At 36.3% G+C, this 14,912-nt stretch overlaps 1 protein-coding gene across 1 annotated transcript in view; it reads left to right on the forward strand.

Moving 5' to 3' along the window:
* Nucleotides 1–14,912, forward strand: part of FGGY (FGGY carbohydrate kinase domain containing) — a 665,661-nt gene that overhangs the window by 109,836 nt on the left and 540,913 nt on the right. Inside the window, exon 5 of the mRNA XM_053693628.1 lies at nt 9,708–9,796. Within this exon, the coding sequence (XP_053549603.1) occupies nt 9,708–9,796 (89 nt within the window). The remainder of the gene's footprint in view (nt 1–9,707; nt 9,797–14,912) is intronic.

Here is a 14,912-nt window from a genome sequence, read left to right on the forward strand (position 1 = left end):
AAGAAGTCTTCTATCCGGGCGATGTCATCTTCCAAGCGGGGTCTTCGATCTTCAATCTTCATCCCGCCGACGCGGAACATCCTTCTTTCCCGACGGACTACCGACGAATGAAGGCTCTTTTAAGGGACGTCATCCAAGATGGCGTCCCTTCAATTCCGATTGGCTGGTAGGATTCTATCAGCCAATCGGAATTAAGGTAGGAAAAATCTGATTGGCTAATTGAATCAGCCAATCAGGTTGAAGTTCAATCCGATAGGCTGATCCAATCAGCCAATCAGATTGAGCTTGCATTCTATTGGCTGATCCGATCAGCCAATAGAATGCGAGCTCAATCTGATTGGCTGATTCAATCAGCCAATCAGATTTTTCCTACCTTAATTCCGATTGGCTGATAGAATCCTATCAGCCAATCGGAATTGAAGGGACGCCATCTTGGATGACGTCCCTTAAAGGAGCCTTCATTTGTCGGTAGTCCGTCGGGAAAGAAGGATGTTTCGCGTCGGCGGGATGAAGATTAAAGATTGAAGACCCCGCTTGGAAGATGACATCGTCCGGATAGAAGACTTCTTCAGCGCCGCTTGGAAGATGACATCGCCCAGATAGAAGACTTCTTCAGCACCGCCTGGAGGATCACTTCATCGGATGGAAGATTTCTTCAGCGCCCCTTGGAGGATCACTTCTGCCGCTCCAGATATCCTCTTCAGTTCCATCGGTGGCTCGGCTGAGTGAAGACGACTAAAGGTAGGATGATCTTCAGGGGATTAGTGTTAGGTTATTTTAAGGGGGGTTTGGGTTAGATTAGGGGTATGTGGGTGGTGGGTTTTAATGTTGGGGGGGTTGTATTTTTCTTTTACAGGCAAAAGAGCTGAATTCTTTGGGGCATGCCCCACAAAAGGCCCTTTTAAGGGCTGGTAAGGTAAAAGAGCTTTGAACTTTTTTAATGTAGAATAGGGTAGGGAATTTTTTTTATTTTGGGGGGCTTTGTTATTTTATTAGGGGGCTTAGATTAGGTGTAATTAGCTTAAAATTGTTGTAATATTTTTTAAATGTTTGTAACCTATTTTTTTATTTTTTGTAACTTAGCTTTTTTTATTTTTTTTTACTTTAGTTAGTTTATGTAATTGTATTTAATTGTAGTTATTTGTATTTAATTTATTTCATTTATTTAATGATAGTGTAGTGTTAGGTTTAATTGTAACTTAGGTTAGGATTTATTTTACAGGTAATTTTGTATTTATTTTAGCTAGGTAGTTATTAAATAGTTAATAACTATTTAATAACTATTCTAACTAGCTAAAATAAATACAAAGTTGCCTGTAAAATAAATATAAATCCTAAAATAGCTACAATGTAATTATTAATTACATTGTAGCTATCTTAGGTTTTATTTTACAGGTAAGTATTTAGTTTTAAATAGGAATAATTTATTTAATGATAGTGTAGTGTTAGGTGTAATTGTAACTTATTTTAGTTTTTATTTTACAGGTAAATTTCTCTTTATTTTAGCTAGGTAGCTATTAAATAGTTAATAACTATTTAATAGCTATTGTACCTAGTTAAAATAAATTGAAAATTACCTGTAAAATAAAAATAAATCCTAACATAGTTACAATATAATTATTATTTATATTGTAGCTATATTAGAGTTTATTTTATAGGTAAGTATTTAGTTTTAAATAGGATTAATTTAGTAATAGAAATATTATTTAGATTTATTTAATTACTATTTAAGTTAGGGGGGTGTTAGGGTTAGTGTTAGACTTAGGTTTAGGGGTTAATCATTTTATTACAGTGGCGGCGGTGTAGTGGGGGGCAGGATAGGGGTTAATAAATGTATTATAGGTGGCGACGGTGTAGGGGGGGCAGATTAGGGGTTAATAAATTTAATATAGGTTGCGGCAGGGTCCGGGAGCGGTGGTTTAGGGGTTAATACATTTATTATTTATTTATTTATTTATTTATTTATAAAATATTTTACCAGGAAGGATACATTGAGATTTCTCTCGTTTTCAAGTATGTCCTGGGATCACAAAACATTGCATTGATACAATAGGGTACAATAAAATACAAAAACAATAATAAAAATACACATTATATGCAAACATTTAACAGAGCAGGTATGAAATATTTAATCAACCATGACAGGAGCATTCTGTTTTGAGATATGTATAGAGGGATCTCTTAAAGGATTTTAGGCTTGGGGAAGTTTTTAAAGTGTGAGGGAGGTCATTCCATAATAGTGGCGCTCTGTAGGAAAAGGAGGATCAAGCTGCTTTCTTTTTGTATTGAGGCAAGCTAAATAATGTGCTGTTATTGAATTGGAGGTTATAGGAGGTGGGAATAGCAGGGGAGAGCATTCTGCTCAGGTAGGGTGGGAGCTTCCCAGAAAGGCTCTTAAAGACAAGGCAGGAAAGATGGAGGGTGCGTCTGGATTCCAGCGACAGCCAGTTTAGTTCTTTTAGCATGTCACAATGGTGGGTCCTGTAGTTACATTGTAGCACAAAGCGGCAGAGCGAGTTATATAACGTATTTAGTTTATTAAGGTGAGTTTGCGGAGCAGGTGCATATACTATGTCCCCATAATCCAAGATAGGCATCAGCATTTGCTGTACAATCTTTTCCTTTACTGTAGGGCTGAGGCAAGATTTGTTTCTGTACAGTTGCGGCGGGGTCAGGGAGCGGCGGTTTAGGGGTTAATATGTATAGAGTAGCTTGCGGTGGGCTCCGGGAGCGGCGGTTTAGGGGGTAATAACTTTATTTAGTTGCGGCGGTGTAGGGGGCAGATTAGGGGTGTTTAGACTCGGGTACATGTTAGGGTGTTAGGTGTAGACATCTCCCATAGGAATCAATGGGATGTCTGTCAGCAGCGACCTTGTACTTTCGCTATGGTCAGACTCCCATTGATTCCTATGGGATCCGCCGCCTTTAGGGCGGCGGATTGAAAACCAGGTACGCTGGGCCGTAAAAGTGCCGAGCGTACCTGCTAGTTTTTTGATAACTAGCAAAAGTAGTCAGATTGTGCCGAACTTATGTGCGGAACATCTGGAGTGACGTAAGCATCGATCTGTGTCGGACTGAGTCCGGCGGATCGAAGCTTACATCACAAAATTCTACTTTTGCCGGTCTCTAGCCTTTGATAACTAAGGCGAATCAGCCTCGCCACAAATACGCTACGGATTTCCAGCGTATTTGAGGTTGACGGATTGATAACTAGGCCCCAATGTATTTATTGTATATATTGTATTTTATTTTTTTAATGAAGTTAGGACTGGCCAAGGGAAGCTTACGTACTTAGTAACTGACATCTCAGTCAGTCAACTGAGAATGACATTGATAAATCGTGTATATAAATAACAATGTATATTTTAACTTTCAAAGCCTTTCCCAATTGCATAGTGTAAATGTCAATTTTTTGAAGCCCTTCTCTACAGCAGAAAAACTTTCCTGCCTTCAGATTAGGATTTTCATCACATGAACAAATCAATAACATTTTTTGTTGTATATATTTGTTTGTTCATTTTGCATTAAAGGGACACTCAAGACAAAATTACACTTTAATTAAACTTTAATGATTCAGATGGAGCAGCAATTTTAAACGTCTTTAAATATTTACACTTTTTGAGTCACCAGCTTCTACTGAGCATGTGCAAGAATTCACAGAATATACATATAAGCATTTGTGATTGGCTGATGGCTGTCACATGATACAGGAGGAGTGAAAATAGACATAACTTTTAAATTTTTCAGAAAAATATCTACTCCTCATTTGAAGTTCAGAATAGGGGGCCCATTTACCAATGTCTGGCGGACATGATACGCTATCAGCATTTAACATTGCACAAGCATTTCTGGTGAAATGCTTGTGCAATTCCACCCCCTGCACATTCACGACCAATTGGCCACTAGCAGAGGGTGTGAGTCATCCCTATCGTATCCTACCGCTGCTTCTTAACTTATCTTTCTGGCGAGCCGCATCCGCTTCTTGATGCATCTCCCCCTAAGTGCCATTGCATTGTTTTTTCATCATTCATTTGTTGATTATGCAAATCTAATTCATTTACTGGTCCTTTAAAGGGGCTGCTCATTTATAATTTTCAGACTAATGCAATATATAATAAAAAATGTAGTTATTTTTCACATTTGTTAGAGTATAAACAGACATGTTCAGAAATCACAACTTTTAAAGGGACACTAAAGATAAAATTAAACTTCCCGGAATCAGACAGAGCTGGCAGTATTGCAAGACTTTACAATTTACTTCCACTATCAATTTGTGCATATTATTTATACACACACTTTATGAGGCACTACCTCCTACTAAGCATGTGCAAGAGTTCAGTGTATACGTATATGAGTCTGTGATTGGCTGACAGCTGTCACATGATACAGGGCGACTTGTAAATTAAAGGACATTTTCAATGTTAGAAAAAAGCTGCTGCTCATTTAGAATTCAGAGTAAGTGCTATTCCGTTGTATTTTTATTGTGCACTTTTTGATTATGCAATTCTACTGCTTTCTTTTAAAATACATTTTTTTATTTATATTACCATTCATTTTATTGTTGTGCTTTTTAAGTGATTTCCCATTTATTTTAGCACAAATCATCATTGCAAAAACACATTGGTTAGGTTAAGGGATATGGATTTTCCAACTCTGCAGGATGATCATGAATGTGGTATAAGTAGGAATGTCAGTTGGTTAGGGATTTATTTGAAACCACAAGTGGTTATGTAGTTAGCTGCTCACTTTTTTATTTTTTCTTCTATAAAACTTTTTTTCCTCAATGTTGAAACTGAATGAAGACATCTGAGCTGATCATTTCTGAAACTGATATTTCCTCACATCTGAGCTGTTCATTTCTGAAAGTAATCTTTCCTCACATCTGAGCTGATCATTTCTGAAAGTAATCTTTCCTCACATCTGAGCTGATCATTTCTGAAAGTAATCTTTCCTCACATCTGAGCTGATCATTTCTGAAAGTAATCTTTCCTCACATCTGAGCTGATCATTTCTGAAAGTAATCTTTCCTCACATCTGAGCTGATCATTTCTGAAAGTAATCTTTCCTCACATCTGAGCTGATCATTTCTGAAACTGATATTTCCTCACATCTGAGCTGTTCATTTCTGAAAGTAATCTTTCCTCACATCTGAGCTGATCATTTCTGAAAGTAATCTTTCCTCACATCTGAGCTGTTCATTTCTGAAAGTAATCTTTCCTCACATCTGAGCTGATCATTTCTGAAAGTAATCTTTCCTCACAACGGAGAAAAGTTAAGGACCGCTGCTCCTTAACTTATCCGCCACTTTAAAGCGGCGGACAGCAATCATCCCGATTGGATACGATCGGGATGATTAACATCCGCTGCTAGCGGCCGATTGTACAAGCATTTCACTACAGCGTATGCTGTCGGCATTTAGCTATGTCGGGCAGACTTGATACGCTACAGCGAATCATGTCTGCCAGCATCATAATAAATCTGCCCCACTGTCTCTCTTTTGTTTTCTTTTTTTATTATTATTATTATTATTATTATTTAATCAGTACAAATATTGAATGCAGCAATGAAGCCCCATATATTCGACACTATTGCATAAAGTAAAGGTTTAGGTCTTGTGACTTTGGGCAAGATTACAAGTGGAGCATTAATTAACGCTCCCGCTCGAGTGGTAACTGCGCTAGAAGTTTAGCTTTTTGTGCCTGTCGGGTTGCGCTTATATTATGAGTTGAAGGTAAATTGTTTTTGCCTACATGCTTACCCGATGAACGCAAAAAGCTGAAGTTAGAATATCACGTGTGCGTTCACATATTCCCCCATAGAAGTTAATGGAGAGAAAAAAGTTGAAAAAATACTACTCGTGTGCAAACCCAATTGCATATTCTTATGTGCGCTAACCTCACATTCCAATGTTCTTGACAAATCAGAATATGTTCTATGTATTCATAAATACATATTTCTACGTATATCTGATTTTTTTTTTGGTACAATATACATAATTTTTATCAGATGGTGTTATTATGAGTGTAACTGTACTTTGTAATGTATTTTTGATGCTTTTTGTGAAACTTTTTTGTTTTGCGAAACAGTTAACCAGAGCTCTGGGGACGCGGTAATCATCCTAGTGTAAATCGCAATTGCACTCAAGCGATTGCGTTTACTTTCAACTCGTAATACCAGCGGTAAGTCCGATGAGCACAAGACCTGCGATAAACCCCTAATCACTCTAACACAAACTTTTGCGCTCCACTCGTAGTAATCTGGCCCAAAATCTTTAAATGTTTTATACTCTGAAACCATTTAAAAAAAACTGATGCTTCTTGTGAGTGTAGTCATTTGATATATTAGTGTCAAAATGAATTGTCTTTTTGTGCAGTGCTTTTATGTCTCTTTCTGCTTCCAAGTCCTAAACTCCCTTTTAGCTGATACCACTGTTGGTCATGAAACAGAGATGTGGGCTTATAACTAATTATTGTATATTTTCAGATGGATAGAACTTAAATAGTTTAGTTGCACCAGATTATCTTAAATACTCAGTAAGCTCCATTGTTAAGTTCTTTATGTTATGATTTATTATCGGGCTCTCCTCCATCCTACATAAATAATTATTTTGTTTGACAAAGAGAAAAAAGACGGATTGTTCTGTATAGCACTGATAATGTCTTGCTATCTCCCTTCCAGCTAATGTGAACTAATATATAAAGATTTAAGTACTTGACACTAGCTCCATCATTTGTAAATGTAAAAGCTGTCAGCCCATCCCGGCTTTCCTCCCATAAAAAAGAAAGAAAAAGAAAGATAACACATATACTAGCATGTATAAAAGCATTCTGACTACTGCTTGTCCATGCTGATACCTGGATTTTGGTTTTATCCTTAAGAGGCTGGTAAAAATACAATAATAATCTTTATTTTATATATTATATATTATCTTTATTTTATATCTTTCTATCTATCATCTATCTATATATTTATATATATATTTACAGAAAGAGATATAAAATTATTGAATAGAAAAAAAGTAATTTTCTATTCAATAATTCTATGGGGTCAATTTCACAACCCATCTTCTCAAGACAGATAAATATAGGCAAATAAATAGTTTATGATCCGTTTTTGCTAGACTTATAGGGGCATATTTATCAAGCTCCGTACGGAGCTTGATGCCCCGTGTTTCCGGCGAGCCTTCAGAAGTTATGAAGCAGCGGTCTAAAGATCTTTCTAGGAACTTGTATGTTTTCCATTTATGCTATAGTTTCTTGTAATTAGGCTAATGTTTCATTAATGTTCCTAATTTTAATGTACCTATTTTTTTCACAAATAACATTAATTTGGTTAATTTCTTGCATAATATGAAAAGTTATGTCTTAGTTTTCGGATTGGCTCACAGGGGTATGTTTGTGCAATAAAAAGGATTTCATGTGTTAGAGCATTTTAATAATGCTCAAATATTTGCAAGCAATTTTATGTATTTAAAGGGACAGTAAACAGCTTGTAATTACAAGACATTTCTGTTGTGTTGGTATAGAATAATATCAGCCATGTCTTAATGTTGTAAAACAAAATAACATCCTTTTTACTGCAATTGTTTGTCAATAGCCAAACTCTACCTACCATTTGCCAATCTGGGCTTTAGTCTGCAGAGAACAAGGCTAGCTACTCTAACAAAGTTAGTATAAAGTACATTGTTTTGCAGTTGTTATAAACTAAAGCTAATTAGGGACAGATATTTTATAGGGATAGCCTTGCAAAGTCAGCATATTGTGAATTTCCAGCTTTAAGAATGAAAAATATCTTTAATTTTCCAGAGTTAAATTGCATGAAAAGAGGGCAAAATAAATAATGAGCCTATATTGCAAAGTGTTTTTAATAAACATAACTGAGCAGTTTGTATTAAAATCTCAAGGATTTTACTGTCCCTTGAACCTTTGCATAGTATTAAACAGGCTTGTTGGAACTCATCTGGTGATTTATATCTATATGCTTATGCTGCTTTTGATTGGCTAACATGCCACGCCCTGCTTAGGAGAGGCAATTGTATTATGATTCCTCCTGGGTGGTGTTTAACTGTGTTTAACTGTGTTAAACCCTATTGTGGTTACCTGACAGCATTTGTGCAATACCAGACTGTACTAATGAAGTAGATTTATTTAAATAATTCAGTAACATGTCCCTTTAAGCATGCCATTCTTTTAGTTTAAATTATTTAAAAGATACAGGCTTTCCTGAGAGTTTTAATAGTAATATAAACCATACATTTACAGTGTAAAATACTGCACTAACAATTCTATTTCAAAGCTTTTCCAATCCATATAAAAAGATGCAGTATAAATAAGTGAATCCACTGAAATGAGTAAATGATATAGCAGCTTAAACTAGATAAGTAAAAAGCCATACACTGTATGATTTAAAACAAGTTAGCAGAGTCCAGCAATACTCCATAAATGTGTTACATGATAAAGTAGCTCAGACCAGGAGCCTATATAGTGTACTGTTTGCAATAATATTATATGAGCACTAGTGCCATATAGTGCTTAAGCACGTGCATGCTCCTAAGCATATATAGATCTACTTTGAACAGATAAGATGAAATCATATTAATTATTTATCAGACTTTACAGTTTCCGTACATCTAATACACTGGGATACGTCGTTTGTTTAGTTTTTGGACTCTGACAGAAGCCTTTGGACTTCATTTATCATTGGGCGGGCAGACAAGGTTCGTTGTCATGAATCTCGTTTACCAAGCCTTGCAGTGAGCGGGCAGTAGTACACTGCCCACATTTAACATTGCACAATCCGCTTATTAGCACCCCCTGTTTGCGCGCGGCCAGTTGCGCACAAGAGGGGGCTGTCAATTATCCATATCCGATTGGTATTATTGCAAACTGCCACACTTTAAAGAGGTTAAAAGTAGCAGTGGTCTTGAGTAATCTGGTGGTTCGGGCTTTCTCTAAGTGAGCCTAAAATGCGGGGGATCGAGAGCTGCTTGATAAATGTAGCTCATTGTCTGTAAAGAGCTAATGCAAACAAACAAACAAACATAAAGGACAGCTGATTGAATAACAGCTTGATGGAGTGTGTATAGTCCTTTTATCTGCATACTTGCTCCTACTAATCACGTGCAGGTGTTCTCATCTCATATACATACATGTGTCTGTGATTGGCTACTGTCACATAGAGATACACGTGATTAAAACGTTTAAAGTCATAAAAGGTTTCAAAAGTTCTGATTCACTTGAGAAGTCCATAAAGTGGATTATCCTATTTTTTTATGGATTGGAACAGTTTTGAATTTAAAAACCCTGGGAAAAGACATTAATTTGGGAAGCAAAATAAACAAAATAATGACACTAGCTGAAGAAAATATATACTTCTTTTTTGCCATAACACACAAAGAAAAAAATATTTTTCTTTTGATAAAAAGGAGTCTTCTCTGGAGGTTGATTCCCAGTTTCATTTAATTTTGATCATTTATTCAATATTGTGGGAAATATTGACAAGCCAAAAAAATGTCACATTTATATAACCATGATAATCTACAATACTTTTTGTATTATTTATTAGACTATACATTCATTGTAATTTATTTAATTATTTGCTAAATGTGTGTGAAAATAATTAATACACAGCATTTAGACAGTGGGTTTTTTATAGCTGGAGCTTGTAGGTATGTAGTATTAATTATTTTTTTTTTATTTTATTTTAAGAATTTGAAACAAGAATGCTGGGATAAATCAGGATTCTTCTTCGATCTCCCAGACTTTTTAACATGGAAAGCAACTGGAGTTTCTGCAAGGTAAGGCTTATCAAAGACAAAGACCCTTAAAGACTGTGCATATGGTCTCATATCTATAACATAGTATTTAATTCTCATTTTTTATTTCATGCACTAAAAAGACAACTTATTAGTATTTTATTTTTAAACTGACAAAAGAAACATTAAATATGAAACTCAAAACTGATTTCCCAATAAAAATTCTTAATAATGCTCTGTGAAAACAAAATTTTATGTATTTTCATTATTTATTTTATCTTCTTTTACTGTAATTTAACTTAGAAAACTGTGATTTTTCCACTCACCTAAGGTCAGAATCCTCTTATATGGAGAATGTGTTTTTACAGTGAAACGCATTGAGAAGAGCATTTTTTTAAATTATTTTTTAAAATGTTATAATAGAAACATTAGTAGGAGTATACAATAACCTCTAAAGAAGAGCATTTTAAAGAAACATTTATTTATTTGATTAATTTTTTTACATGTTATTACATTGGAGAATCATTTATTAAGATGACAGCAGTGTGAATTTACTTAGGGCCAGTTTACAACTGGAGTGCAAAGGTTTATCAAAGGTGTTTGCGGACTTCGGGCTTATCACTCCTATTACGGGTTGAAAGTAAATGAAATGTGATCGCTGAGCGCAATTGCGATTTACTCTACAATGATAACTGCAACTTCAGAGCTATGGTTAACTGTTTTGCGAAACATAAAAGTTTTACAAAACACATAAAAAATACATTACAAAGTACAGTTACACTCATAATAACACCATCTAATAAAAATTATTAAAAAAACAAATTGCACACAAAAGTTGTAAAGGCTCAAACATATGAGGTCTCAGGTGTTAGGAAAAAAAAAAAAAAGGCATCCATAGGGCTTTATCATAGAGATACATACATTTATTATTATTATTATCAGGTATTTGTAGAGTGCCAACAGGTTCTGCAGCGCTATGAACCTGGGTGGTATATAAAAAATGATTACAGGGATCAAATGGGGAGAGAGGGTCCTGCCGAGAGTTGCTCTGTTGTAGTCAGCTCTTATGAAGGTGAACTACAAACAGCTGGGCTCATAGGCTTACATGCTATGGGGTTTAAGGGGATAGCAGTGGAGATAGGAAGGTTAGTGTAGGTTGTAAGCGTCCCTGAATAGTAGAGTCTTCAGGGAGCACTTGAAACTTTTAAAACTAGGGGAGATTCTATCTGGGGACTTCTTCTGAATTTGGCTAGGGACGAAGTGTCCCCTAAAAGGGGCAGTGTCACCATACCCTGAACTGTCATATACATCAACCACAGCGGAGATTACCTCTACTTCTAAGGGAACCCGGATTTGGGACATAAACTTTATCAAATATACCTAACTAGCTTGAATAGCCTGGAGACTGGAACTATATTACTACACAGTATAACAAAGGATAAGGCTGCTGCGCCAGCTTAGGTTGTCCCTGACTCTGTGTCTAGGGTGTAGTGTCCTTTTTTTTTTTTTTTTTTTTTTTTTTTTTTTTTAAAGCTATATATATTTGGTTTAACCTGCACTTTTCTTTTCTAGGTTCTCTACCCCCACTATTATATTTGTGTTGCAACCACAAAATAAGTACATGAGAGGGTATGATTACAGGTTAAGTACTGACCTGCTTCATTGCTTTAATTGTTCTCCTAACCATTTACTTTCCACAGGTTATTACCATAAATATCAGTCTAAAGCTGTAACCTGAATGTTTACCTATTAAAGCAACAACACCTCAAGGCTCTTCCTTTCCGGCCCAGCTAGTCTGGGCTGGTCACTTCCACTTCCCTTTTTCCCTTCCCTGGTGTCGTATCCCTGTTCCCCGAGTTAAGAGGCAGATTGCTAAGTGTAAAGGTGATGATGCAAACATTTCTCTCCTTTTTGGGGTATACATTAGATGAATCACAGGTGTGTAATGTTATGATGTGATTGATTTATTTCCCTTTTGCAACTATACTCTCATATAACTATTTGTCTAGAGCATGAGCCCTTTCTTGATCTCCCATAGCAACAGTAGCTTAGAGATTAAGGTACAAAAGAGGAAAAGTGTTCTGGAAAGAGAGTACCCTGTTGCTTCTCCTGGCCAATAGTCTAGAAAAAATGATTGTTGAATAAGCTGCTCCTATCAGGGGGGGTGCACAATGTGAGCTTACAAGTAAATACCACAAGCAAGAAAAATAGAGAGCATCTACAATAGACCTAAACTATTAACACATGCTCGTTTGACAGTGGTGATATCAATAAAACACTACCTAAATTAAGCATACTATATAGATTGTGGAGAATTGTCCCGGAGCCAGAATTAGTAAAATTATGGAAGGAAAACACCAAACAGTCAAAGACTGCTTATCAAGGGCCCAAGCTAAAAAGAATCGAAAAGCCTTAAATCAGGCGGCCATGTCCTCAGCTGTAGATCAGGATAATATGTCTGACGACACCTCAACAGATCAGATAGGTATCCCCTCTACTACCCTGGTAGGGCAAATAAGAGAGGTATTTCAGAAGGAGTTGAGATCAGCAATAGCAGAACTGAAGTCAGACATACTGAGCATTGGCAATAGGACCTCAGTAATAGAGGATAAAGTAGATGAAGTGATAGATGATCTGACGGAAGTTCACTCCATTATGACGGAACAAGAAAAACAGATCTCAACGTTGGAATCCCAAATTGAAGACTTAGAGAATAGGTCTCGGAGATCTAATATTAGGGTTCGTAATCTCCCAGAAACTTTTGATAACCTTCAAGAAGTGCTACCTACTATCTTCAGAAAACTGTTACCTGACATAGAGGAAGATTTTTTGCTGATGGACAGAGCTCATAGAGCCTTAAATAGGCCTCAAAATCCTAATGCATCAAGAGATGTCATAATCAAATTTCACTACTTCCTGACTAAAGAAAAAGTAGTACAGGCCTCAAGGAAGAGTCCACAGTTCGAATTTGAAGGACATAAGCTACAGTTCTATTCGGATCTCTCACCAACCACCTTAAAGAAACGTAGAGATCTTAAGCCAGTTGTCGAAGCCTTGCAGAAAGCTAAATTGAAGTACAGGTGGTCATTCCCCTTTCGACTTATCTGTACATATCATAACACTTCATACTCCTGCATTAACTTAGAGGAAGGTATCAAAATGATGAAGCAAATGAAAATACCAATGGAAGAGACGGCCTTACCGTTACCTCAAAGAGCCCCCAAGAAAAGAACACAGCCAATCTGGGATAAAGAAATAAGACCACAAACTCCAAGAAAACGATCTCAGCTAACCGAAGATGTAGATCCAGGTTAAATAAGATTAGAGAACTCGGCTGATCATCGCTTGTAAAACTCCCCCCTGATGGGATACATCAGATTGAGGGAAGATTTATGCTGTTATATCTAAGCTATGCCTTTTAGGATATTAGCGACTCGAAGAAATATTGAAGTGTAATTCAAAGTTAAGGTTGTCTTTAAAATTGTTAAGAGAAAAAGTGAGAATCCACTAACCCGTTGGTTAGTTACAGCTACATAGAGGTATTTAGTACAGCTATGAATATAATAGCGGCTAAATTAGCAAAGACTTCTGTTACAATAATGAGGCTCCACATCTATTAGGGAGGGGAGCTAAATCATTTTACCACTGTTATTTGAATACTAGGTCATTAAAATGTTTTGATTCAGGTTATATCTACCGAATTGCTCAGATTAAGATTTGCTTGTTTAGTTAGTTAATTACATGAATGCATTATATAGGGTTGTGCACCCCCGGTGCGAGAGTACGACATTAGATTAATGTTGGTTATGTATCACTTACAGATACGATTTATTGTCTTTTTTCCTATCTTCACTTTTAATTCTTTTCTTTTCTCTTTCCGTTTCTCCTCTCCCATGGTCACTGGTGGGTTATCTCGGCCTGAGACCCCTGACAGACTCACAAAGGTTGGGATCCATTCTAATATGGGTAAGAACAAAATCGGCACTAGCAGAGGAATACAGTTAAGTACGCTATATCTCATAAATCCACACATATATCAACATATACATCCAATATGGCCTTTAAAATAATATCACACAATGTGAGGGGTCTTCACTCACATATAAAGAGGAAAAAAGCTATAGCAGAGTACAAGTCCTTAAATGCACAGGTAATTATGCTACAAGAAACACACTTTACTAAGGTAACCACCCCAAAATATTGGGATGCAGCCTTCCCAACTCAATACCATGCAGTAGGTGCTAAAAAGAAAGGGGGGGTTTCTATCTTAATAAGAGACAATCTAAGCTTTCAAGAGGAAGAAGTTATCAGAGACCCGGGAGGGAGATTTCTCATTTTAAAAGGGAAAATTCAGGGGAGCCCAATAATATTAGGTAACATTTATGCTCCAAATGAAGACCAGGGGAGGTTTATAGCGAAGATCAGTAAAATATTAACCACTTGGAAGAAATACAAGATTGTTCTTGGGGGGGATTTTAACCTTACAATAAATGACCAACTCGATAGATCCCCTCCACCAAATAAATCCTCCTCCAAAATCTTAAGCGACTTAATTTTAGATCATAACTTGATAGATGTGTGGCGTATCTGTAATCGTTCAATGAAAGGTTTTACCTATTACTCAGCCGCACATCAATCATACTCTAGGATTGATTATATCTTTATTAGCCAGATTCTATGCCCTTTACTAATAAATACAAATATATCCCAAACATCATGGTCAGATCACTCCATTGTTGAGATTTCCCTAGGGGGGTTCTTTGACCCCTCAAGACAAAGAAATTGGACACTAGACATGCACTTACTAAAAGATGAAGTTATTTCCCAAAAATTAATCAAATCCATCAAGGAATACTGGCAAATAAACAAAAATTCAACGGAAAACCCGCTATATGCATGGGGGGCTTTTAAATCATACCTTAGAGGCATACTTATTAGGGAGAAGACCCTCATAATCAATAAAAGAAAAGAGGCCCTTCGGCAAAAAAAACTAGAATTGGATAAACTCCAGATGACCCACATACATAGCAGAACAGAAGCCGGAGCTAGAGCAATCATAGCTAAAAAAGCTGAAATAGACACTATATTGAATGAGGAGGCCTTATCATCCCTGAGAATAATTGAAGCACAATATTTTATATACGCTAATAAACCCGAC

This window comes from Bombina bombina, chromosome 10 (genome assembly GCF_027579735.1).
Source record: "Bombina bombina isolate aBomBom1 chromosome 10, aBomBom1.pri, whole genome shotgun sequence".
Lineage (NCBI taxonomy): Eukaryota > Metazoa > Chordata > Amphibia > Anura > Bombinatoridae > Bombina > Bombina bombina.